General features: G+C 42.7%; 1 protein-coding gene across 4 annotated transcripts in view; it reads left to right on the top strand.

The window, feature by feature from the left end:
* The window catches only part of MAPRE2 (microtubule associated protein RP/EB family member 2), a 102,766-nt gene that overhangs the window by 19,712 nt on the left and 56,763 nt on the right, over nucleotides 1–26,291 (top strand). For 2 of the 4 annotated variants that reach the window (XM_082046351.1, XM_082046349.1), the window contains exon 2: nucleotides 8,387–8,448. Coding sequence is in view for 3 of the 4 variants with exons in the window: in XM_082046349.1 (XP_081902475.1) it covers nucleotides 8,387–8,448 (62 nt within the window). In the remaining variant the exon portion in view is untranslated. Of the gene's footprint in view, nucleotides 1–8,386; nucleotides 8,449–24,708; nucleotides 24,954–26,291 lie in introns of those variants that run through there. The other 2 variants (XM_082046352.1, XM_082046350.1) reach the window with 2 other exon arrangements.

Raw genomic sequence — 26,291 nt, 5'->3', positions numbered from 1 at the left:
TAATATCACCTAACTGAGCTACTTGCATTTTTCTCAGGCGTATCTAGAAGCATAAGGGTTACAGCGAAGGGTTAAATGTAAGTTACTTCTTGAGTTTAAACAGCTGTCCTTTAAAACTTTTAAATCATCTCATTCTTTGAAATATTTTGTTGGTCCTGGAGCTGGTATGTTTTAGATTCCTGAAGCAGTTCTGAAGATCCTGCAGTTTCCTGCAACTACCTGTATAACTCTTGTGTGAAAGTTATCTTTGGGTGATTCCTACTGTGCTTGTCCAACAGGCTTCTTTTCAAAGAATGTCAGCCTGTGTAATTAAACACCTCATTATGCCATAAGGACTCCCCTTATTAAACTTCAGGTTTTTCTGTCTTAAAAGAACTTCAGAAAATATGTGTTAAGTCAGAACACAGACACAGGTTTTTGGTTTTTGACCTCTGAATGTAGTCCTTAATGCTTTTTCCTTTAACCTCCATTTTAATTATAAGTCACTGATTAGCCTTTAAACATCCAGGTACAAAATGAAGCCTAAGCCTGGGCACAGGAAATGACAAATATGTTGGAAACTGGTGGTGGGCTGACATGGACCAAAGCAGTTGCTGCTAGCTGTCTTCCACATGTCTCCTACTCATTCCATATTGAACAGGGAAAAGCTGATGTGTGTTCTGCTATAGCTCTGTGACCCGCTAGTCTCTAGACCATATCAGAGGAGTTCATGTCTGCTTTTAAACGTAAATATTCCAACCCACGCAGAGGAGTTGTTCCCTATACCTGTTTCTGGCCAGTAATATCAGCCTTCCCAGTTGTGCCAACGCAACTGTTGATGGGGCTATGCTGTGTACTGAAACACAGAATTGCCCGTTTTTTAAATCTGGGAAGAAAAAGAAAAGGTAACTTAGATGCAGAAGGGGATCTAATTTCTACTTCACAGTGGATTAGATGCAGAGTTTTTCCAGCAAAACTGATGGGCAGCTCAGAGATATAAGTCAGGAGCAAACAGTTAAGGCTAGAATGTCTTAAAGCAATATTATTGCCGTATTCTACACAACGTGAAACATTACTCAGTGGTGGATTTTCTTGCCTCACTATAAAGCATATACATCACTGCAGAAAAACTTTGTTAAAAAGAAACGTGTTAAGTGATTCTTCTGTATGAAACAAAGCAGAAACTTGAACAAGTAGTTATTCTTCAACCAAGTGCATTCTGTAAGACAGTATAATGCCTACCAGAAGAAAACAACAACAAACAAACAAACAAAAACATTGCAACAAAACAACAACAACAACAACAAACCCACCAAAAAATAGACGCATCAAAATGCATAATAAATAAATATCAACAGAAGTGTATCAACAGTAAACTGCAGCCAAATGTGAAAACCACAGACAGGTGCTGAACAAAATTGGTGACTGTGTTAGATGTAGAAGGCAACAGGTGTAGGCATAAACTATAGAAGTAGAACAGATATTTAGTGTGATATAAATTGAAATGCAAACATCAGTGACTCTGAACTAAAGTTTAAACAAAAGGATGGCTCAAATAATTGAGGGAAGATTGTTTGCTCAAAAAAAAGAGTGAAGAGAGAAACTTTTTGTGGTTGTTCAAATGGCACTAAGTGTAATGTGGCAGCCTGCTGTTAAATACAACGAATGATAAACACATTCTCATCTGTTCATCCTATTAGGTCTGTCACGTACTGCTTGATTTACTGGTTTGACGTTGCCTGTTATGCCAAAAAAAATTTGCCAAATCTCTCACACTAACTAAAATCACATGAAGTGAGCTCTGTTACACCCTTTTCAAGTTGGAAGATAATTACTGCATCTCAAGTGACTGAGCAGGAAGGCAGGGAAGGTATTCATTAATAGGAGGGCAGGTAGGCTGCTGCAAAATGGTACGTGCCACACTGCTGTTGTCTGGAGCTTTGAACCCAGCATTGTCTCCAAGGTGCCTGGATCTTGGAAACTCCAGTTAACAAAAGGTTGAGCAGGGACAGGAGAGGACAACAGAAGTGGCAGGAATTAGTTTGCTGCTCTATAAGGAGAAAAATCTAGTGGCTTCTCAAACAGGGAAGAAGACATCTTCCTGAGAAAAGATGTGTGTTCTTTCCTACTAGTTGTTAAGTAGGACTTGTTTGGGTTTCCTTTATATGTAAATGATAAAAAAAAAAAAAAAAAAAAAAAAGAAAAACAAAGATTGGTTGCTTTGTAAATGAGAGGGTGGGACCAGAGTTTAATAAGATGCCTCTAGGACCTTTTTCTTGCCAATATATGACTCCAAATCAGAGCACTGGCAGAGAAGCAGAAGCGCCGGGACAAAGCTGTGTTTGAAATGGCAAGAGGAAAAGAGGTGGGAAGCTCTGTCGTGCGCTTGGTACCAGCATCTCGCATTTTCTGGGACTGCCTGCCTTGGGAAGCATTCTGGGTCAAACTAGGTTTCTTGTGGTCTTGGAGCTGGGAGATAGCATTAAACTCAGCTCTGTTATATTTAATTTCTTTGCTTTGAGTCTTTGTGCCTTCCATATACTGCTGCAGAGCCCATGCCTGAGCAGGTGTAGGGGACTTACCCAGGAACAGCGAGGCAGCGTAGGGTTGGGCTCTTGGTTACCAGTCAGTTGAGAAATCTGCCAAACTGTGAAGTGTACGGGGGTTTTTGTTTTGGTTTTTGTGATTCATGCACAGCTCATAAAAACAGCACTTCTTTCCTTTGACGCTGGAAGCCTTAAAATAAATCTTTCAGTTCATCTTTTCAACAGAAATATGTATGTAAATAGTGATATACATTGTTTTCTGATTTACATTCAGAGTTTGTCCATTTCTGTAATTTGTCGAGCCATTTTCCACTCAGCAAATGCCTGGATAGCAGCCATGAGAGGTTTGCTTGAATTCTTTCAGTTGCTAAAAATAAGTAGGTCTTGAAGTTGTTTTCTGTAACTGCTGAGGATATTTGAGGCAATAATAGGTGACTGTCAGCCTATATTACAAATTATGTTCATACAATGTCACATTTCCAGTCCTTGGTGAGGGGGAAGGAAAAAAGATCTGTGCAGTATGAACAAAAACATCCAGTGCACACAGTGGCAGAAGACAGGGCTCTGTGCCCACATGGGAAATACAGGTCCTGGAGATGAATGTTTGAAAATACATCATCAAATGTACTAGAAGACATTTTATTTAAATCAGCTTAATAACATTCTTTAACTTTTTCTCCTTGATCCGTCAAACTAACAGCTGTGGGTACTACTTTTCATAGTATGACCATATGATATGCTTCTAGACACTACTGTACCTTGTTTTCTGCAGATTTCCTCTGCTGTACTGTCTTTTTTTTACTTAGTTGCTTTGCTTTCATCTTGCTTTCTCATAACCCCTTCGCTCAATCCTTGTTTGTTTGGGCTTTTTGTGTATTTTTGTTTGGTTTTATTTGTGGGCTTTTTTTCCTTTTTTTTTTTTTTTTTGGTCAATATTCATTCAAAATTCATTCAGTATCTTCCAGCATTTCAAGGGATATTGTCATAGATGCCTCTTAGGTGTCAGTTTGTTTAAATGGGTTCAACGGGCAGCTAAGTGTGTGGACGTAGCAATAACTACCAGAAAAGAAGTTTCTGGGGAGGCAAAGTAGGCACTGAGAGAGAGAGCAGGTGAAAGCCTCCTGAGACCAGTTAAGCCCTATGGAGCAGTAGTCCTGTTGAATCCACTAGACATCCCAAGATGCCACAAACTTCAAACAGCAAGAGTCTGCCAAACCTGTCCAAGGCTTCCACCAGCACACACCAACATCAACGGCAGGTTGTAGAAAGTGGCAAACACAGGCTACAGGACTGTATAGACACCTGGTGAAATGAGGGACATCCTGAAGGACTTTCTGAATGCCCACCTGGAAGCCACTGTCCCACCAGTCCGACCCCCTCAGCTGGGCTTGGTGTCCCGACTGTCACCACAGTTGGGTGACAGAAGGGGTTGCTGGAGTGGACTGTGGAAGGGGGACAACAGAACGCACTGTGTGTGAAGAGTCATGGGCTATTAATGAAATCTGTTCAATTCTGTTAATAACAGTTTAACTAAAAACATTTTCTAATTAATATTCCTATGCTTCTCCCAATGCAATTCCCCCATCAGGGAAACAGTATAATTTGAGGAACTTGCAGCTGTGACAGTAAAATATTGAACAAATCATAAGTTTATTTCCTGAAAAAATGCATAATCCTTTTTTCTTATCTGTTTCACTACATAGGATTTTCTGAGATTCCTCTTTAAATTTTTGTTAAATAAATATTTTTCTTCTATGTTCTATGGTCTCTTGCATTTTCCAGATCCTCTATATCTTTATCCTCTTGCTTTTTATTTCTTGATCTTTTTCCTATGTTTACCAGAGTGGAAGGAGTAATTTATTTAGATGTTTTGATAGGTGACTCTTTAGACGGGAATGTATTTTAAAATCAGTGCAGTCTGTGTGTGTTTGGGAGTTCTAAGGAACTGAATTTTGCTTGCTGGTTTATGTAGAGCAGGGATATGAGGCCAGTGTCTGCAGCTGAGAGCTGTGCAACACCTGGCATGTAGTGGGAGAAAACATGTCATAATTTCCTCCCCCCTTGTTTTCCTTGAACACTTTTGTCCCTCCACCTTTCCAAAAAACACTCTAGCTCCCCATTGTTACCTTCCTCACACCCACTAAGTAGGACCTCTGCTGCAATCCTTTGTCCACTGAAATTAAATTCCACCCTAATGATCCGGTGTTTCCTACCACTCCCTTGCCTGGGTGCTGCTCCAGCATCTCAAGCCAGAAGTTCTGGTCGAGGTGTTGGCATGGCTCATGGAGCAGGTGGAGACGTGGCAGTGTTGCCACACACAGCAGCAAGCAAATGCCAATTATCTCACCTGTCCATAGCCATTGTTCTGCTCCCCATAGCTCAGGTAAGTACCTGCGTGCAGGCAAAAAGTCAGGAGTTGTTGCTGAGATGTACCTCTTTGGTTTGACCTGTACAAGTATCATGAACATCACTTTCCAAGCTTTTAACCTCTGCCATGAGGACTCTTTTCTTTAAGACCATATGAATGAAGTTCAGCGTGGCGGTGTTACTCAAATGCTTCTCAAACTGAGGTCTACATACTGAAGACAATTAAATAGCTTACTCTATCTTCAATATGCCATAGATATCACTGTCTTCAGAAATTATAGTGTGGAAAATATTCCATGAGCAAATTAGGTCTCACCTTTCCAAGGATGTTGCCATGTCTCTCTGCTGCTGTTGCTTGTTAGAAGTTCTGGTCAACACCTTCTGATGAGAGACTACTTCTTCTAATCATTATCTTCAGAGTGTCCCATCCTTACACATGACTAAAGTAGTGTTGTTAGATTCTAGTTTATGTTCAGGGGGGTCTACTTGAGCAAAAGCCAACAAGCCGTGATGGGTTTGCTGTTCCTTTGCCAATAGGATGCCTGAGGTTTGTCAGCTGTGCTGGAATCACTTTCCACATTAAACAAATGGAGGAAAAAAGAGTACATTGAAAAGCAAAGCTTAAGTGGCTTGGAGAGATCCGAAGAAATGAAACAATAACATGTTTAATAGCTAATTCCCATTCCGGTTTGGCTTTAAGGTAGCTTCAGCCTTCTAGTCTGCTAGCAGCTTTCCTAAGTTCTCTGCCAGGATGAGTCAGAGCTCTTGGAGCTGCGATCCAATCCTTTAGACAAATCTGGTCTGTTTACCTTTCCCAGATGATAATGAATTGGAGTGAGAATTGCTTCATTTTCCTTCTATTAAAGCAGGGTATATGATGAATATAAATTCACCTATGGGAGCTTCTTGCATCCCTCAGTTCTGACTCAATCCAAGCACCCCTGGGATGCTGTTTGGTGTAGTGTTGTGCTGTTATGCAGAGACAGATGCCTTTGGAACACCCCTCCCTGCTGGGCTGTCTCAACTAGTTGACTAGGAATGCAAAACAAGCAATAATCAGAGGCCTGGTCTGACTGTAAACCATTATTTACCTGCTAGGAATTATATTTCCTGCTGACTGAGAAGGTGAATTAAGAAACTTAGCCACGTAACATTAGTATGTATAATAATTCATGGCACAAATGGCAACCCATATATGGCTGTTCCTGCTTATGTTTCTGAAGCCTGTAATCACAGAATGTCAGGGATTGGAAGGGACCTCGAAAGATCATCTAGTCCAATCCTCCCTCCAGAGCAGGAACACCTAGATGAGGTTACACAGGAAGGTGTCCAGGTGGGTTTCGAATGTCTCCAGAGAAGGAGACTCCACAACCTCCCTGTGCAGCCTGTTCCAGTGTTCTGTTACCCTCACTGAGAAGTTTCTTCTCATATTTAAGTGGAACCTCTTGTGTTCCAGTTTGAACCCACTACCCATTGTCTTACCATTGGTAGTCACTGAGAAGAGCCTGGCTGCATTCTTGTGCCACTCACCCTTTATATATTAACAAACATGAATGAGGTCACCCCTCAGTCTCCTCTTCTCCAAACTAAAGAGACCCAGCTCCCTCAGCCTTTCCTCATAAGGGAGATGCTCCACTCCCTTAATCATCTTTGTTGCCCTGCACTGGACTCTCTCCAGCAGTTCCCTGTCCTTCTGGAACTGAGGGGCCCAGAACTGGACACAATATTCCAGATGCGGTCTCACCAGGGAAGAATAGAGGGAGAGGAGAGCCTACTAACCACCCCTCTTCTAATACACCCCAGGATGCCATTGGCCTTCCTGGCCACAAGGGCACAGTGCTGGCTCATGGTCATCCTGCTGTCCACCAGGACCTCCAGGTCCCTTTCCCCTGCACTGCTCTCTAACAGGTCATTACCCAACTTATACTGGAACCTGGGGTTGTTCTCTACACTTGTTGTACAACATGTTGTACTCTACACTTTCCCTTGTTATATTTCATTCAATTTTTCCCCACCCAGCTCTCCAGTTTGTCCAGGTCTCTGGATGGCAGCACAGCCTTCTGGAGTGTCAGCCACTCCTCCCAGCTTGGTGTCATCAGCAAACTTTTCTGTACAAAATCTTCAGCGGCTCCTCCTCACACCCCTTCTGGTCAGACTCCAGTAACCCATCTCCTGCAGTTCGGCCAGACGAGCCGTCACAGAGCAGAGTTTAACGGGAAGCACAAAATAGCACCCTTCAGAATAGTCATCTGGAGAAGCATAAAGTAAGAAAATCTGAGTAAGCAGGAATTACCCAGAGAAGGATAAGGAGGGACAGCGTGCTACAAACTCAAGTAAATGATGTATTATGAAAAAGGAAGCACACTAAATTTGATAAATGGCATTTTTGCACATACTAAATAATATTCTCTTTAATCGATGCTGAGATTTTTAATTGGAGTACTTGTCCAGCTTTGGATGTGATGCTTCCTGAAAAAGGGGAACAAAGAAAGTCTGCAGGAGAGTGAAATGCTGACAGTGCACTCTGTTACCTCATCCAAGACACTGATGAATATATTGAGTAATACAGGCCCCAGTACCAACCCTTGAGGCACTCCACTAGATACAGGCCTCCAACTGGACTCTGCCCCATTGACCACGACTCTCTGGTTTCTTTCCTTCAGTCAGTTCACAGTCCACCTCACTACCTAATCGTCCAGTCCACACTTCCTCAGTTTAGCTGTAAGGATGCTGTGGGAGACTGTGTCAAATGCTTTACTGAAGTCAAGGTAGACCACATCCACCGCTCTGCCATCATCTCTCCACCTCGTGATGTCCTCATAGAAGGCTATAATGTAGCACTTGAGAGTGTGGATGTGAGGACAAATGGAGCAATTGTAGGCAATTGCATCTAGGAACACAGGAGGGAATGGGTCTTTATGTGGCTGCTACAAGTGAGCAGCATCATGACTTCATTGCAAAGTAAGACACTTCAAAGAATTGCCAGTGTTTTTGTGTTGTATTGGCAAAAACATAGGCTTTCCTGGATATCAGTTCTTGTGTTTCTCAATGGTAGATTTTTTTTTTTTTTTTTTTTCTCTGAAAAGCTGTTCAGGCAAGTGCAGCAAGGCCCCAGTTGTAGGACACAATGGTCATAACTCATTGCCTGTGCTCAGAAGAAGCCTGGTCAGATGAAGAAACAGCAAATGTGCCTGGCAATTATGAATAAACTCTGGATGTAGCACTGCATAACAGAGCTCATAGATTAGCTACTCTATCAGAGGGACATCTGATTGTTGTGCAGATGTGTTAGACACTGAAACATTGTGAATGCAGCTGAATTAGGGTATTGTAATGAAGGACTTCTCCCCTTGTTTTATTTTTAGCATACAGCTATTGCATCACTGCCCAACTGATACAGACAAAGACCATTCAGTGAGTCTTTGGCTTTTTTCTTATTTTCTTTTTTTTCCTGTTTGCTTGTTGAACTGAAAGTCTTCATGTTTTCTTTCCAGTACCAAATTGCTGCAAGGAATAGTTCAAGCCGGCAACCAGGGAAAGTGTTTGGATGCTCAAAGTAAGTACGTTTGTGTGTTTGTATGTTACAGTGCTAGCAACTGAGAAAGTACCCAGGAACTTGGGTGGCAGTAGATAGATAAGTCTGGTATCAGTAGTTAGATAAGTCTGGTATCAGTAAGTGATATTCTTTTGCAACATCTTTGTGTAATTAATATAATCAAGTCATCAGAAATCACTAATTCATGGAAAAGTACTGATGAAAGCTAAACTACATGCTACAGACTTTTTGGAAATAATTTGGCTTTTTAAGTGGAGCAAGAAGGAATTGCTGACAGAAAGGAATAAAATAAATACGGAAAACTAAAGGTGGAAAATGAATCTAACTTCTATCCTCCCTTCTGTTTGGGAGCTTTGAGAAATTGTATTCTTGCTTTTGTTAAATGTTATCTCTTCTGTACATTATTAGTTCTGCTTTCATAATGTTAAGTGGAAAAAGAGCAAACTACATGAAACACCACTGTACAGGGTTAGTAATTAATGTCAAATACAATTTGTAAGGTGCTGCCCCCTTTTTAGCCCCCAACTACAGGGGTTTAAATCTCAACCCACCTGAGCTGAATGTTAACTTAAATTGCCCAGCCTCTAGGTTGGCATCTGTGGAATCTGTGCAGAGTCACCTGCGCAGGGTGAAGGGATGGCTGGTACCAGGAGACAGGAGGCCCACAAGGTGGCAATGTTTAGAAAGCCTTCAGAAAGGATGCGCCTGGGAGAGGTCTGCGCTTCCTGCGGTTGCCATCTCTTGTTCCCCTTTTACCATTGCTGCTGCATCTGTGCTGTTAAACAGGAAATCTTGACTGTTGCTGAAACGGAGCGTAGGATACCTAGTAATAAACTTCTTATTTAAAGAGATTCACTACTGACAGTGCTCACTGTACTGTGCTGGACACTGTATATGCCTTTTCCCTTGGCAAGGATCGTGCTGCAGCACTAGTGGTTTGCGATACAGTGTGGGGGTTACTTATTCATAGCTAGCGCTGAAAACACACATAGCACTGAAACTATGCTAGGGCTGCGTAGTGAAGAACTTTCTTTTTGGAACATACCGCTGCACTTCTGCTAATGCTTGAAAAGCTGTTGCAGTGTATAATACAAATGCTAACTTTGGATATAGGAGGCATCTCAGTTTGTAGTGATACTTTGTGCTTTGTAGTTAAAAGTGAAAAGGTTTGTGTGAGCTATTTTAAAGACCTGTGTCACTGTGAAACTAGGGATTTGCTCCAAGCTATTTAATGCCCTGAAAAAAACTGAATTATGTTTGCAGAAAGACTTCTCCAGATCCATGATAGTCTTCTCCAGACTCATGATAGGCATGAGAAATTATTCAGGGTAAAATCAATGGGAAACAGAAAAGTTGCCTGTGTTCACTGGCAAAGAGGCAGGTAAGGAAAAGAGACTGAAACTGGGAGAGGGAGAGTTGAAAGAGGAGCCACAGGGTTCAGATTCATCAGGCTGTGAGAGAAGAGTTACTTTCAGAGCAATTTGGAGATATACAGGGCTCAAGTGCACCTGGAGAGTCACAGAAGAACAGTCTATAATTCAGAGCTGAAGGAGGCTTGTATGCCCCAAGGATGGAGCAACAGCTCTAGACTACAAGAGGCATCTTGAAAGCAAGAACTAGGAAAACGTAAAACATTCTCCTCCTGTGGGCGTGCTCCTTTCTGCGACGGTGTTGTAGATGGAAGTGTAGCAGGGCAATGGCCTGTGCTGAGACACAGTGGGTTTCATCTGTCACCTTCTACTCTTGCACAGAGTAGGTGCCTCTGCGTAAAGTCAAGCTTCGTCACTGTGGTTATGCTGGCGCTGTCACCAGTACTTTGAAACAACAGGAAATGTAAAGAAAACTGTCAGGGTTGAGATAGTGTGCAGCCACAAAATGGACATTTACAAAAGCAGACTGCATCCTACCTGTCTAATAGAAACTTATCTGACACGTCCAGATTTCCTGCAATGAGCGTCCCTCTCTGTGAGACAACAGACAGCTTTCCAGGGTGTTCCCTGTGGATTGCAGTTTACTGTTTAGCCTTTCCTCTTCAAACCCCTTAGTCCTTATGGCCTATTATATGTCAAAATAAAGGTCTAGATATCAGCCTTCCAATACCAGAGATTCATTATATTGCTGGAGAATTAGCTGGGCTATTACAATTGTGAAAGCCAGATCCATGTAAATTGCTATTATGTACTAGCCTCCACTCAAGAAACCTTCCAGTCAGCTTTCAGTGGCTTTGAGCCTGACACAATGGGCATAATTCTTCATGGCGTTAAGTTATATATGGACAACAACATGAGGAATGGATGTCCAAATATGCAAGGAATTTTACACCTTTTTACATTGGGCTTTTGGCAGTTAAAATTCCTTGCTTGATGGATTATCACTGAAATATTTATGACATACTGTAACATTAGAAAGCAATTCTGGGACCTGTTATATTTCAGAAATTTTGAGATAAAGAGAAATCCAATATATATTAAGAATATGTATGTATAAGAATATGCATATGTATATAAAGTATGTCTGTAGGATGAACTGATTTCTGATATGTTCAAGGGAGACCTGAACAAAAAGGCCTATATGAAGTTTTTTTCTTCCTTGCACGGAAACAAATGTTCTCTGGTCATTCATGCAGAAGGTGCATGTAATTACTTAAACCAGGCAGACTAAAGAAGCATTTCATCTCCCTTCTTTCTGCCTCCAGCACTGGTGCAAAATAAAATACTGCTTCTAGCTAGGTACACTCCATTTCCCACTTGGTTCCCCACTGTTCATATCCCCAAATTGGTCATCTTAATGTCCACCAAAGAAGATGTAACTTTCTTAAAGGTCATTTGTACTTCTTAAGAAGTATGAAATAGGTAAAATTCTGTGCTGAACGGGCTGCTTTGAAAGCATTTTCATTCATGGAAACAACATAAGGTCCTCCAAAATGTAGTGGAGAACATCTGTTTAGGAGTCAGTCCTGCATTGGACACCGCTGCTTTATAGCTGGGTTTGATTCAATGTGAGAAAACTGGAGACCTAAATCCTGAACCTGAGAGAGCAAAGTTAACTGAAGTGGAAAGTTTGTTTATGACTGCTCACTCAGCAGTCCCGTTCCATTCTTAACTTAGGAATTGGGTAGCTTGGATAGCCTTTTATGGTGCTGTCTGAAAATATTCTGAACTTTGGGGTGATATTTATTTTTTCAGTGCCCAATACTGAAAATTATCCCACAAGACCTCAGCAAAGAGGTTGATTCATCAGGAATGTAACTTTGCTTTTAAGAAAGATAATGTGTGGTTTTGTTCAGAGTTAATAATGAGATCCTTTCCAATGCAAAAACTGTCAACAGCACTGACATACATTCACAGTTACAAAAACATGTAGTCTTGTAGTTGGGGTTTTTATTAAATACAAACCTCATTTTCTATTGTAAAGAGGAAAATACACTAGTACTACCGTTTGTGCTCAAAATGTTACAAAAGCCTTTTTCATTTAATAAACAATATGACTGTTCAGAGTTTACAAAATGTTGCTACTTTGTGCCATGACTGTTTAAGCCATGACAATATATGATTTTTAAAATTATAGACTTATTCCTAGTATTTTTTGTTGCCTTCTGCATTTTGCCTATCGATGGTTCTTCATTGAAAAGCTGTAGAATGATTATTAAAAGATTATTCAAGTAATGATTTGAGTTTTGCTCCAGCAGCAAGAATCTTTTTTTTTTCAAGATCTTAAAAAATATTTATCTTTGTCAGATATGTCAAGTATTTGTAGTGCATCCAGATGTTATAAAAATAACTGTTGTTTTTCGAAGCAGTTCCTAGATATTATAAATAGAATCTTGCAAATGTGAGCAGGACCTACCCTGATTCTGTGTAGTCATCCTGAGTTTGCCCTCAGGCTGGATCTGTTAGGAAAACCGGATCTTTTTCTAGTAGTCTGTGACTTGCTAGTCTGTGTCTTGCTAGCCTGTTCACAACACTGACTGTGGGTCTGATCACTTACTGATCACTTTAATGTCCAGAAAGCAACAGCAAAGCAGTAAGTAGCTCTAAATTTCACCTTGGGAAGGAAAGGCAAAAGCAGGAGAGACAGAAGAAGAAAGGCAGATGGAGGAGTGTAAAAGGAAGATGGTAAGAGAAGGCTGGGCTGGCACAGTGGTGGCCACACACAGTGATGACCCCCGAGTGCTTCTGAGGAACGTAAAAAAGAACTGAGCTGCAACCAAAATGCTGTTGTGGGTGTGGAGGGAGTTGTATGGAGCTCAGAATGCCATGGCTGTGTTCTTCTCTCTGCGTTCTTCTTTCTGAAGTGCCTGTGTCCCTGTTCTGTGGGGTGGTAGGCTCTGCGTGGCTTACCTGGCCTTCTCTCCAATGCTGCTGCCCAAGCAGATACCTGCACATCAGGCAGGGGTTTTTTTGCTTGGTGATGGCTTTTCTATTTCTATTCTTTGGGTTGGTTTGTTTGTTTGGGGGGTTTCTTTGGTGTTGGTTTTGGGTTTTCATTTTGTTTTTTTTTCCTTAACATAGGTATCAGCATTTTCTGCAATTGCTGCATCTGGAGACATTGGTTCTCATTAGCTGACTGCTGGGATTCTTACATAATTAAGTTGCTCCATGATCTACTGCTTCCAGAAAATCACCCCATGCACTGAGTCACAGTAAAGCGTGAGTCGCTGGCAGTGCACAGCACGCTAGTGAGGTCAGGTGGAAGCAACATGCATTTAATTTTTTAAGTCTTCCTTACAATAAAAAAATGTTGCCTATAATAATGGCTTCCTCAGCATTCTTAGAGACTTGTTTGGCCTTAGGTAGAGCAGGGAAAGGCCACTGTTGTGTGCTCTGCCATTGAGTTACAATACAAGGTGCCACAACTAGGGGTTTATGGATTTTTAGTGTCCTGGGACCTGGTAATTTGCTCTCCTTGATATGTTTACTGTTGTTAACTCAGGGCTTGCACTCAAGCCCAAATGTTATAATCAGCACTGTGCCTGTTTATTCCCACCTGAGCCTGGAGCAGGCATGTGTGAGAGGCGCTTACACAGGGGCAGTCAAGGCAGCTGGCTTAGGCCTTAAGAGCCTCAGCTGGACATCTGCCACCAAAGTGTGCACAGCTGCATTCCCTGTTAAAAATCCTCTCTGAGTGATTAGATAGGCCAGGTACATGCCAGGGTTACCATTTAATGTGAGGAGCATCAGTTTTACTTCTCTATGAACACCCACTCCTCATAGAAGGGGGCTGGCAGTGCCCCACATTTAGGTTTATGCTGTGGCTTCCATCAGAGCTTCATCCTCTTAGGTGAGGCCTGGATTTGGCTCACTGCTAATGACCTGAGCAGGCTGCGTGTGATAAACACCTTCTGAACAGCACTACAGTAAACACTCTTACTTTATATTGTACATTTTAAAAAGAAAAACTGGTCCTAATCTCATGTCTGTATTAAAAAAAAAAAAAGACTGCACTCAAGTATTTTCAGACTTAGTCTGATTTCATAGCTAGGATCTTTTTTGTCTAATATAAGAGGCTTCATGTAATCACTCTTTTAAATCTGCAGCTTATGTTTGACAAGTGGGTCATTGGTTAATGGAAGCAAGTAAATCCAGCTGTTTATCTTTTCAGGAAGATCATGCACTTTCTGTGTGCTCTTGTCTGCTCAGAATAGAGACATGTACATTTTTAATGGCACTCCCTCTATTTTAGAGTAGGGGTGTGAGCTTTATATTGCGTTTCATGTAGTAGTAGTCCTTCAGCTGGTATCATATTTGATCCACAAATCTATGGCAGCAGTTGCAATACTATTAATTTATTTACTAGGTGTGTTTTTAAAAAGTTATTAATTTGACTTTATAAGGAAAATGTACTGTTGTACATTGCTTGCAAATCTCCTTGCTGCTTCATTTCTCCTCCCCAAGTCCCAGCATTTGTGTGTGTTGCTGTTAGCAGATGCACCTTCCAGTAAAGCAGGGCAGCAGTAGCTTTTTCACAACTACCATTGCCTCTTAACCAGGCAAGGACATTTTTTGGCTAATTTGAAATGTCACTATTTCAGTAAGTGTTTGGTATAACTTTCTGAAGGGTGCTAGTATCTAAATAAAGCACTTGCAGTGCTAGGTGAATAAAGGACTCAGTGTATTCATAGAAACTTACAGAATCATAGAATGTCCTGAGTTGGAAGAGACCTACAAAGATCATCGAATCACACAGAATCAGAGAATGTTAGGGATTGGAAGGTACCTCGAAAGATCATCTAGTCCAGTCGAACTCCTGTTCCTGCATATGACAATCCCACAGTTCACACCATGTGTCTGAGGGTGTTGTCCAGTCTCTTCTTGAACACTGTCAGGCTTGGGGCTGTGACACCTCCCTGGGGAGCCTGTTCCAGTGCTGCACCACCCTCTGGGTGAAGAACCTTTTCCTAATGTCCAACCTAAACCTCCCCTGGCACATCTTCCTGCCATTCCCTCGGGTTCTGTCACTGGGTGCTAAAGAGAAGAGATTGGCACCTGCCCCTTCTCCTCCCCTTGTGAGGAAGCTGGAGACCACATTGAGGTCTCCTCTTAGTCCCCTGTTCTCCAGGATGAACGAGTGACTTTAGCCGCTCCTCATATGGCTTCCCCTCCAAACCCTTCATCAACTTTGTAGCCTCTTTTGGACACTCTCCAGTAGCTTAACATCCATTTTTACTCTGTGGTGCCCAGAACTACACCCAGTGTTCCAGGTGAGGCCGCACCAGTGCAGAGCAGAGCAGGACAATCACCTCCCTCGCCCGGCTGGCAATGCTGTGCTTGATGCACCCAGGACACAGTTGGCCCTCTTGGCTGCCAGGGCACACTGTTGGCTCACGTTCAAATTGTCATCAACCAAAACCCCCAGATCCCTCTCTGCAGAGCTGTTCTCCAGCATCTCTTCCCCCAGTCTGTATGTACAGCCAGGGTTGCCATGTCCCAGGTACAAAATCTGGCACTTGCTCTTGTTGAACTTCATGCAGTTGGTGATTGCCCAGTTCTCCAATTTGTCCAAATTCCTCTGCAGGGCCTCTCTGCCCTCGAGAGTGTCAACATCTCCTCCCAGTTTTGTGTAATTGGCAAACTTATTAAGCAATGCCTCAAGTCCTGAGTCTAAGTCATTTATAAAAACATTGAAGAGTGCTGGCCCTAAGATGGATCTCTGCAGAACCCCACTAGTGACTGGTCACCAGCCCAACATAACCCCATTTACTTGAACCCTTTAAGCCCAGCCTGTCAGCCAATTGGTCACCCATTGTGTGTTGTATATATTATGTATTATATATATAGATCATAGCTTGATTTAATATGTCAGGTTCCAAAAGTCCTCTTAGGGAATGCCTGTCAGCCAGAGAAGTTTCCTGACACAGTTTGCAAATATATAATTTTTTTTTACTGTTTTTTTTTTTTAAATCATAATACTAACCTAAGTGCAATGTACTTAAGGCTGTCTGTGAAAATTATTTTTCCTCTTCATTTGAAGGCTATTTTATTAATAAAAACTTTGGATAAATGCTAAGATGCTAATGAATGATGACTTGCCATTGAAAAAGTATGATTTTCATCCATAAATGAGGAAACTAAAACTTTTCTTAATATGGCATTGTGTGAAGCAGCAATGAAATTGTACTCAGAAGAACAGATTCTTGCTCCGAAATGTTCTAGCATTTTCAGACAGTAACTATTATATACAAGCCTGTTACAGGTCTAAATACTCAGCAGCAAGTTAAAAAGAAAGTGGAGAACAGAGTGCCTCAGATTAGGCTTGTAATGAGCACAAAATAGTATCTAAGAGTGAGTCTATTTGAATGGTAAGATGAATTTCTGTTAAAAAGCTGTGTGTAATACACAGATTTGTTCTAGCCCAAAGTGGAAGCACTCCTTGATTTCTCTCTGAGCTACTAACTGAAAATAAATCCTTGCAACCTAGTTTTTTAGAGGTGCCAGTGTGCCCCAGGGGTTTCAGCTCTTTAGTATGTTAATGGAAGAAACATGCCACATAAGGTGCGTGAATCCGGGGTGTTATCCAGCCCTCAAATACAGGTGTCACTTCTTGGGACGCTGGGTGTGAATGTGCATGTACCTTAGCAGGCAGATACTGCAGCACATTCCTCTCAGCCTGGATGAAATGAGGTGTAATTAGCTAATGAAAGTATGTTTGCTGGACAATAGGTATGCTGGGGACTTTGTCTGAGGGAAGGAAACCAGTTCGACCCAGGTTCTCTGCAGGTGGCTGATGAAGGAAACTGGGAATTGCCCAGGCCTACAAAGAATTCTGCCTGACAAAGGAAGGGTGGAAAAGAATGGGAGAATGAACAATGGGGAAACCTCAGGTGTGGAAGAAATGCTGAGATAAAAGGGAGGAGATGCTTATCTAGTTGTAGGAATGGAGAAAAGGGATAGGGTTTCAAGAGATGGAAGTACTGCATGGATCAGAAAGTAAACCAGATAGGAAAGGGTGAGGACCCACCATGGTGATGCTGAGAGTGACGCTGGAGAAGGTTGCACAGACTTAAGACAGTGTCTTCATGAAGCTGGTTATAACAATGGAACCTGCTGCTGTACTTGCAAAATGATGAAAGCTGTCTGAAATTAGTTTTTGTAAAATGTTATGAATGTCCCAGACAAAAAGCAGTTACCAAGAGAAGGGGCAGGCAGCATACAAACAAGAAAGCATACCGTCTTTGGTGTAACTTCTTGGCATTCACAAATTTGATGGGCGTGTAAGACACGCTCACTTTGCAAAAGAGTTATTTGTAGTGCACTGTAAGAATGTAAGGAAACTATTTGTACAGTATATTGCAGCAAGGCACCGGATTCTTGGGCCAGGGTTTGCAATCACGGAAACACAGTACTGAATGAATTGGCAGTGCGATTTTGATCCCGGTCAGGCATGAATGTGCTCTCTATTTCTTTCACACTAGCTAGAGTATGTGATAACGTTTATATTGGCTTTTTGCTGGGTGTGGGAGGACAGACATTTAATTAACAGTTTCCTCAGACAGAGTAACCCCTTCAAATCTTGGTTTGCAATGATTCAGCCCTTTCTATGACCTAGTTTAACCATTTTTGGTTTAGTAATAGGTACACAAAAACTTAATTGACCATCTGCTGGAACCATTACTTTCTTGTGCCAGCCTTCTTCCTTCCTCTTTAGCAGTTGTGTCTTGGACAGTTTGGGAAATGTTGACAAATGTAATGTTCTTTGCAACAGGTTATAAACCCTCTATAGGCTTCACGTGTTCGGTATCTGTCATGCTGATACTAAATAAGGTGCAATGCTGTGTGCTGAACAGATCTTAACCAATAATCATTCCAAAGAATTTAAGCTTCTCCTTGTGTTACCTGCGGGTATTGGATAGTCATGCAGAGCACTAAATTATTTGGATAACAGGTGTGAATCTAGAGGTGCTCAGCTTCAAAGCGCTTGTTGTACAATATGAACAGAGAATCACTGATCCCAAATGCCATTATCAACTATTCTTGAATTCTTGGTGTGTAATGCCAATGTCAAGTCAAGTTTTGAGCAGAGTAATGTGACAAGTTATGTCAGAAGTCATCTGCCAATAAAGGTGTTGCTTTAGTGTGGGATACAGCCATATCAGATTTTCACATTAGAAACTCCTGCACTTGACAAATGGTGTTGCAAATATTCTCATTTGTCTTCCCCCGTGCCCCAATGTTGCTTTTGTGAAACACATCATTAGAACTGAAATGCCTTCAAAGTATTTTGCTGATATTTTCAGTGTAAATTGTAAGAAGGAACATCAGAGAGTTAGATTGTCCATGCCTACCTGTTTTTTGTCATCTTTCTGCATTTTCCGGACATCTCCCTTTAGCCCAAAGAACACCAAAGATTCCTCAAAGAAATGCTAGACTTCTACACTCTCACATTTCCAAACCCTTCCAGGCTTTTACCATTTATAATTAGTTTCATTGGTTTTGTTTAGGATATGAATGTCTGATACTCTTTTTCCAATGCTAACAGTCATGAGCTGTACTGTATGGAAACTTCAAAATCCCAAATCCCTCTCTTCTAGAACAGCAATCTCACTTTAATAAGGTTTTGTCATCCTCCGAAAAAGTCTAGGAATCCAGATTACCTGAATGTTATGAATGGTTTTGGTTTGGCTCTTCGTAGTCTTTACACCTGAACCCTGACAAAAACAAGCCTAGAAAACTAGTTAACACCTTGGTGCAAATGGAAGTGGTGATGGTAAACCTAGAACAGCTCCAGCCAAATAATTCCGTGTAAATGTATGTGAATAGGCTGTGAGTCAGCCTCCTTCCTCAATTCATTTCAACCAGTATTAACAGCGAAGTGAGACAGAGGAGTTGTTAACTTCAAGCATTTATTGATCACAGCCTCCGTTTACAGGTTTTCAGATGAAAGCAGCTCCCCAAGGTGCTTAAGCTTTGCTGTAGCCCAGTGGGATAACACTGAACACAAATGTAACAGCGACTAAACAATTCAAAATTTTGGGTTTGGTCTGGAGTTGAAGTCAAAACTTCTCTTTGGAAGCATCTTTCACTGTTTCCTGCTCTCACTGGAGCTTTTTATTATCTAGGAAGTGTTGGATAAAAATGTTTTGGACATTTGGTGTGAACTTACGTTTTAAGTACAGAATCCTTTGATGTATACTGACAAGTGCTCCTTTCTAAATAGGAGTTGGGTTTTTTCTTTAAAGCAGCTGGATTTAGCTAAACTCTAAAAGGGCTGGTTTTAATAAATGTCCACTAAATCTATTTAATAATTTTAATCTAACAATTAATATTAAAAGTATATTATTAGTCTTAAAATATCTCTTCTACTCGAGGGGTTTTGAAATGCTGTTTCTGTGAACAACAACAACAAAAAATCCTGGTTTTGTGGACAGTATTTGAATCTTGAAATAATCCTCTGATTTCTATTTGATTTCCATAGGAACTATAAAAGGTAGCTGGTGTCTTTTTAAAGAAAAAAACCCACAGGCTGGGGGTCTTCAAGACCTCTGTTTAGTGAGGAATTAATACACTAATGGTCAGCTTATAAAGCTAAATTTTCAAGAATACTTAGCTGACAAAGACCCAAACTTTTATTCTTCCTTACAGGAACAGAACACTTCCTAAAAAATGAAATGTGACCTCTGAAATATAAATATGTCTGTATATTTAAAAATAGACTTCAGTTACCTCATAGGGATGTGGTCCATGCACATTGTGTAACTGGGACAGCCCTCTCTTTCTTTTCTCCGTCTCTCTACAGTGCAGGCAAATAATCAAGACTTTAAGTGGCAACACTATAATCCCCAAGGGTAGGAAGCTCATTCTTTACCTACATGATGTCTGGAGTGATAAGTAGCTGTTTTATTAAAACTCATGAAGTGTTTTTTCATCCTGACAAAATTACCATTTGCAGTTTGGTATGGTGAGTTTAAATGTAATGCACCCCAAAATTTAAGGCATAGAATGAAGTAACAGCGATGGAGGTGTGAAAATTTATTCAGTGTCATTTAAACAAAAAAAGTCTATGAAGTTCTAGTTTTGAATTTTCACTTGAAGTGATTTTTATGCCACAGTGGGAGCTTTCTCCTGCATAACCCAGGTCAACTTGAAACTTATGCACCACATCATACCTGATATGCATTCAGTGATAACAACGTTGTTGCTCATTCCTTTATGGATGTTTCTGTGTAATATGTTATCATTACAGGTTAGAATTGTGCACTAATTTAGGCTGGCACAAGCCAGTGTTCTTTAAGAGATGTGCAGTTGCAGGTACCTCATTTGTACTTCCCATAAATAACATGCAAATCTGGATCTCCTAAGGCTTCTTGTTTTAATTTATGAAATGAAACTTTTACTCAAGGTGTATACTGTCAGAAATTAGACTGATTCTGATGCAGCCTAATTAAGTATGCTCATGGTTATACCCATTTTACTGAATCTGTTCATGCTTGGAATAAAGCATGTCTGTGTACCTTCAATGAATTGGCACTCCTTGAGCAAGCAAGGTTTGCCCAAGCTGCAATAGAGTAACTTTTTCTAGCTCTTCCCAAACTTTCTTCCTACTTTGCCTTATTAATGTATTTTCAAATCCAAACACTACTGGCCAACACCTTCAGGGAGAGCCTGTTTCTGCACAGGTTTCTGATAAACACACACCTGAATGGTAGAAATAACTGTTGCTACCTTCTAATTGTTTGTTTGTTTGCCTGAATTAGATTTTTCTGATTCTCTTTCCCAGAGGAAAAACTGCACTTGTGATAGAAGTGTTTATGAAACACTTCTGAAAAGTGAAGTACATGGGCCAAAATAATTATACTTCTCTGGTGGTTGCAACAGTTTGGAGTTGGAGCAGAGGTATATTGAAAGGGCAGTGCAAGGAATATCACACTGCTTCCTTTATGAACTTGAACATAGATATCAGAGATGTGGGATGCTCATTGGCCACTCTGGAGTTAAATGTGATTTTCTTTATCTCACTCCCTACCCTCCCACCACAGAAAAGTTATGCAAGCAGTGGGGAAATTCTGCAAATAGTAATTGTATTTATGCTTTGGCTACGTCACATACAAAGCTCCCTAAACCCATGTTTGTTTGTTTTTTTGATCTTCTGAGAAATATGTCAGCAGAAGTCTCTAGTGTGGCTGTCACCTCTGTTTTCAGAGGCTGTGTGTTAGTCGCTTCTTAGCAGTATGGTCATAATTTATTTCCACATTAGCTGCCTAGTACAAAATCCTGGCTAAAGCATGTCTGAGGTCTTCCAAACACTGCATTTTGGGCTTTTAGGGGAATTCACTCTCAGGCATTATAAATTATGCTGTGTGGCCTTTTTACTGCAGAAAGTGAAGCATAGAGTGAGTAAGGAAAAAGGAACTGAAAACGAAAGCTATGAGGAGGAAGAAGCAAACAGATTTTGGAGAATGATGGTTAAGCCTGTTGTACTAGTGGTCACTAGTGGCCAGTGCTCACTTTACCCGGTTCACCACAGCAGAAACAAGGGAGAACAGGCTAATGTGGCATGGGAGTGGGTTATCCTGAGAGGATGCAACATCTCCATCCTTGGAGATTTTAAAGATTTGTCTAGACTATGATCGTGTCACCAGACATCACCAGATCTTGTGTTGGTGATGATCTTGCTTTGAGTGGGAGACTGAATTGGATGACCTCTGTAAGTCCCTTCCAGCTATTGTTTTTGTGGCTCTCAATGTCTGAAGATCTATTAAATCAGGTTTTGTAATTCCACGGTTAAGCATTAATTGCTTTCCTGGCTCTTTGCTTTGCTTAGTCTGCATATCACTTGTGAGTACTAGATTTCAGTAGTTGCAGTGTACCATGGGTGGGGGATTTTTATCAACACTATGCTGACCTTTTATTCTTTAAGCTGTTTTTTGTTTTGTATGCCTACTGCATGTAAAAACCATGAAGGCAGCACAGGTATGTAACAACAGGAACAGATTCCTCTTTCTTGTTCTGTGTCACCGGATCCATGTCCGAGACCTCTTGGCTCAGAAATTATGAAAGCGGGAAGAAGGTGCTGGTGGTTTCCTGCATGTAACAGTCAGAGTTGTGTTTGTGGGCCACGCAGTGCTCAGGAACAGAGATCTAAGCAGAGGGAGTGCTGTGCGTATGGAATCCATATTGTGCCCCATGCACCCCCAAGCTGTGCTAGATCAGCTGAAGCAGCATGTGCTTTCTGAAAACCAGCATCAAGCTTCTTTTGCTGAGGCCTGGCTCAGGCTTTCTAAAGGTAAGGTGCTGCTTTGGCGCAGCGTGTGTTTTCTGACCTTGAATCCCAGTGCAAAGGGAAGGGGTCTGAAGTAAGGCTGCTGTGCTGTCCTTGCTTGCACTTCTCCCCTTTGGCTTTGTCAGTACATGTTTCAAACAGTTTTGGAGGCTTCAATAAAGAAGCTTCTGTTCTTTGCCACTGGTGAAGAAATAAAAATATTTTTACAAGTTAGGGTAGCAGAGTGTTTTACTGCTTGCTGCCTAGCAGGGCAGGTAGGGTTATGTCTGGCAGCTAAAGACCTACTACAGATTATTTTTATATTCTGTCACCATGTAGCATTTCTGGCTTCTCCGTGCTCTTGAGTGTTACTAAGACACTTCTTGGCCTTTTCAGCAGAATGTATTTTGTTGCTTGCTTTGAAAAAGACTCAAAGGCAACTTTCTCCACTAGGTTTACTGTTGCCAGATGAACAGAACATTTTTCAATATAGTATGTGAACCGCAAACAGCCATAGGTTGGTTACTGAAAGCAAAATTTTAGTATATTTGAAAACATGGCAGAAACAATAAATCTGCTGTCTTAGTGTTCAGAGGACCGTGGCAAATTGGCAGACTAATTTAAGTTTTGTTAGAGATTGCGCTGTGTATGTGTGTGTTAAAATATACATCTGATTTAAATTCAAGTAGTTTCTCACTGGTCCAAGCACTGTGTAGTTGGTATTTAGTTATTGATTGTATTCCCCTTACAAGCTCTCTGTTAATCCAGAGTCTATATCATGAGCATAATCATGTGAACTCAGCTTTCAGCAAAGTGTCATTTCAGTCTGAAAGGTTAGATAAATTCAAATTTTATAAAATCACTTTATTCATGTAGAAAAAATCTGAGGTATAATCCTGATCAAGCTCATACTTCAGAATCTTTGCGTTTTATTAAAATATCAGCATGATATGACATTATATGATATGACTCTGAGAACATATTAGAAATACTCATATTGCTTTCCTTTGACCTGCCACCTTAAAACTAATTTTAAAAAAGAGTTGAATTTGGGGGTACTTTAAAAAAAAAAAAAAAAGTTGTTAGATATGCCCCAATATTGTTTTCTCTATTGCATTTAACAGCCCTGAGGTCATACAGAACTGTTTAGAGACCTTGCCTGTAGTCACCCTTGCTGGTTTCTGTTTAGAGAAAACTGTTTGTAAACAGTTGGATTGTTTGTTTTTTCTAATGTGGAAAATGTGTGAGTTTTGATCCATGGTTGGCACAGGAGGGTAGGTTTTGTTGGGGAGAAGTTCAGATCTGTTTCTGAGGATGACCAGTTAATATCAAACTTCGAAGGCTGCTGTTATTTAGGCAAGGACAGAAATGCAGAAATCATAGAGAGATGCAGAGGGAAACAGACTGGGTTGGGGATAAAAAAACCCTTTGAATGAAGGGGAGGAAGAGACGAGGGGTCATGTGAATAGTGGTGCTAACAGAGCTAGCAGTGCTAGCAATTCAGTGCTACTACTTTGGCAGGATTTTTCCCTTCTTGTTTCTGACCCAAGCAAGATTTTAGAGGACATGCCATTAAATGGTCCCTCTGTGTAAGCCAGAGAGCGGGAGAAAGCTGGTCATGTGCAATGCATCTTGACAGGTGTTTTACTGTGCTCTCCTGTGAAGCTGTGAGCAGGGATATAGAGCTTGGTAACTCGGACATCCTGGTGCTTGGGGATGGGAGGGGAAGGTGGGTGGAAAAACAGGAGGAGTAATGGACAGAGGAACAACAACAACAAAAAAGCATAAATGAACTTAGATGTTCTTATGCTTTATGTCTGTGATTTCTGACATCCTTGTATTCTCTTACCATTTAATATTTATGCACAATTTTGTTAATAGTTTATCTACTGTATTAAACACAAAAGCTGTGGCCAGTGTGGCTGGCAGACAAGGACAAGCTTTGTGCAGTGGGGATGGCCAGTGCCCCCGGCACACCGAAGCACAGGGGAGATGTTACCGGGAGCTGGGCGGTGTTTTCCAATTATGCTGCTGCTGTCTGGGCGTTGTAACAGAGCAGCGTGTCGGGGGGGCTCGTTTCGTGCTCGTTGCAAAAGCTTAAGCCCGAAATAGCTCCGTGGCGTCGGGAAAAGGAGGGTGATGTTGAGGTATCGGGGAGAAGAGGGTGATGATGGGGCATGGGGCTTTGGGGTCTCGGTTGTTCTCATCAAAGCAAGGTGCCGTTGTCACGGGGAGAGGAACGGCGCGCTTTCCCGCTCCCCGAGGGGAGAAGGACGTGTTTCTGTGCCGCCCACGAGTGCAGGGACTGGCGCGGAGGCGGCGGCGGGATAACGCCGTGGCTGTGCGTGGGATGGCGCTTTGTCTGCCTGCACCGAGAGGGGCCCGCCTGGCACTGCGGGCCCGCCCCCGCGGGTCCCCTCCGCACACACGGGGCGAGCGGCTCTTTGTGTGGGGGAGCGGAGCGGCCCCCCCGCCTCCCCGGGCGCAGCGGGGCGGAGGGCGGCGCGGCGCGGAGTCGGCCGGTTGCCATGGCGAGGGGCGGTCACGTGGGGCGGCGGCGGGGCTGACGCGCGCGGCGGGCGGGGCGGCGCGGGCGGGCGGCGAGAGTCCGGCTGAGCTGCTGCCGCTGCCGCCACCGCCAGCTTCCGCACAGCAGCAGCGCGGGGCTCTGCGGAGCCGCGGGGAGCGCCAATGCCCGGACCGACACAAGCCCTGTCCCCAAATGGCGAGAACAACAACGACATCATCCAGGACAACGGGACCATCATCCCCTTCAGGAAGCACACGGTGCGGGGGGAGCGCTCCTACAGGTACTGCGGCGGATGGCGGGGCGGCGGCGGGAGAGGGGGGGGCTGCAGCGCGGGGGGCGGTTGCATAAGGCGGGCGGGCTGCAGCCCTCCCCACCCCGGCCCCGCCGGAGTGGGCGGCCGGGGGGCTGCGGCGTGCGGCGGCGCTCGCATTGTCCGGCTGGAAAGCGTTTGGTGAATAGGCTGGATGTCTGCGAGGGCTCGCCGCTCCCGGGCGGAAGAAAGGCGGTTAAAAATAATTTTTAAAAAATAGGGAGAAAAAAGAAAAAAAAAAAAAAAAAAAGGAAGGAAAGAACGAGCCCCGCGCAGGCAGCCAGCTCCCACTGGAAAGAGCCGCAGCACCGCGCTGCGGATCTCGGAGGCGGCGCCGTGCGGGAGGCGGTGGCCGGGGATGGCGGGGCGCGGGCAGCCGCTGCCCGGCCGCGGCACCGCACCGGGCATCGGGCGCTGCCCTGCGGGGCGGCCGGCGGCCTCCACCCCCAGTACCCCGGTCTCGGGGGTGACAGCGATCCCCCGCTCATCGGGGCGGGGGTGACAGCCCCCCCGGTGCTTGCGCGGGGGGCGGGGGCGGCTCCATCCGCCACCCCCGCTGGCCGCGGCGGCCGGAGCCAGCCTCGTTTTGTGTTTATTTACCGCTTTTCGTATTGGGGGGGCACATCCTTTGTCGCAGTTGTAGGCATTTTTGATGAATCGCTTGGCATGCGCTGCTGGCAGCGCTTCTGCATTAACATCTCTGACAATATGTTCCAGCAGATAAGCTCATTAAAATTGTTTGCATTGTTTGATAAGGGTCGCAGCACAGCCCGGAACGCAACTGGTTTTATGTGCTCCTTGCTGCCGACTCGAAGGGTGATAGTACGGCCGGTAGCTCCCCTCATGTTAATATACAGTTATTTTAAATACTGCCTGGATGACAGCAAGCAATGCCTCTGCAGAGAACACGCCCCTTAAAGCTGATTTTCAAACAGCAGGAAATGATGCTGCTTTCAAATATCTGACCAAAGTGGCGAGTTGTATGCTCGATTAGATGAAAACAAATGTGGATGACTTGGCTTGTTTGTCTCAAGAAAATCATAATATTTTTTCTTCTGCTGAGGAATAACAGAACTGCTACCAGCATAGCTGACCATTAATAACCTTAACAGTGAACCTCATTGTTGATCACACACTGACGGGTGATCGAGAAATGCATCGGAGATCCAAGTGTGTGCTTTGTTTGAATGTCACAAAATTCAGTCTGTGTCTCCCTCTGAATCTATTGATACTTTGTGTAATGAAGCCTCCATGTATACTTTTAGCACAAAGCAGCAAAATTGCTTTTGTAAAGACCTGTTTCTACTT

Source organism: Streptopelia decaocto (genome assembly GCF_964273445.1).
Source record: "Streptopelia decaocto genome assembly, chromosome: 2".
NCBI classification, from domain to species: domain Eukaryota; kingdom Metazoa; phylum Chordata; class Aves; order Columbiformes; family Columbidae; genus Streptopelia; species Streptopelia decaocto.
This window is presented reverse-complemented; position numbering and strand designations above follow the sequence as displayed.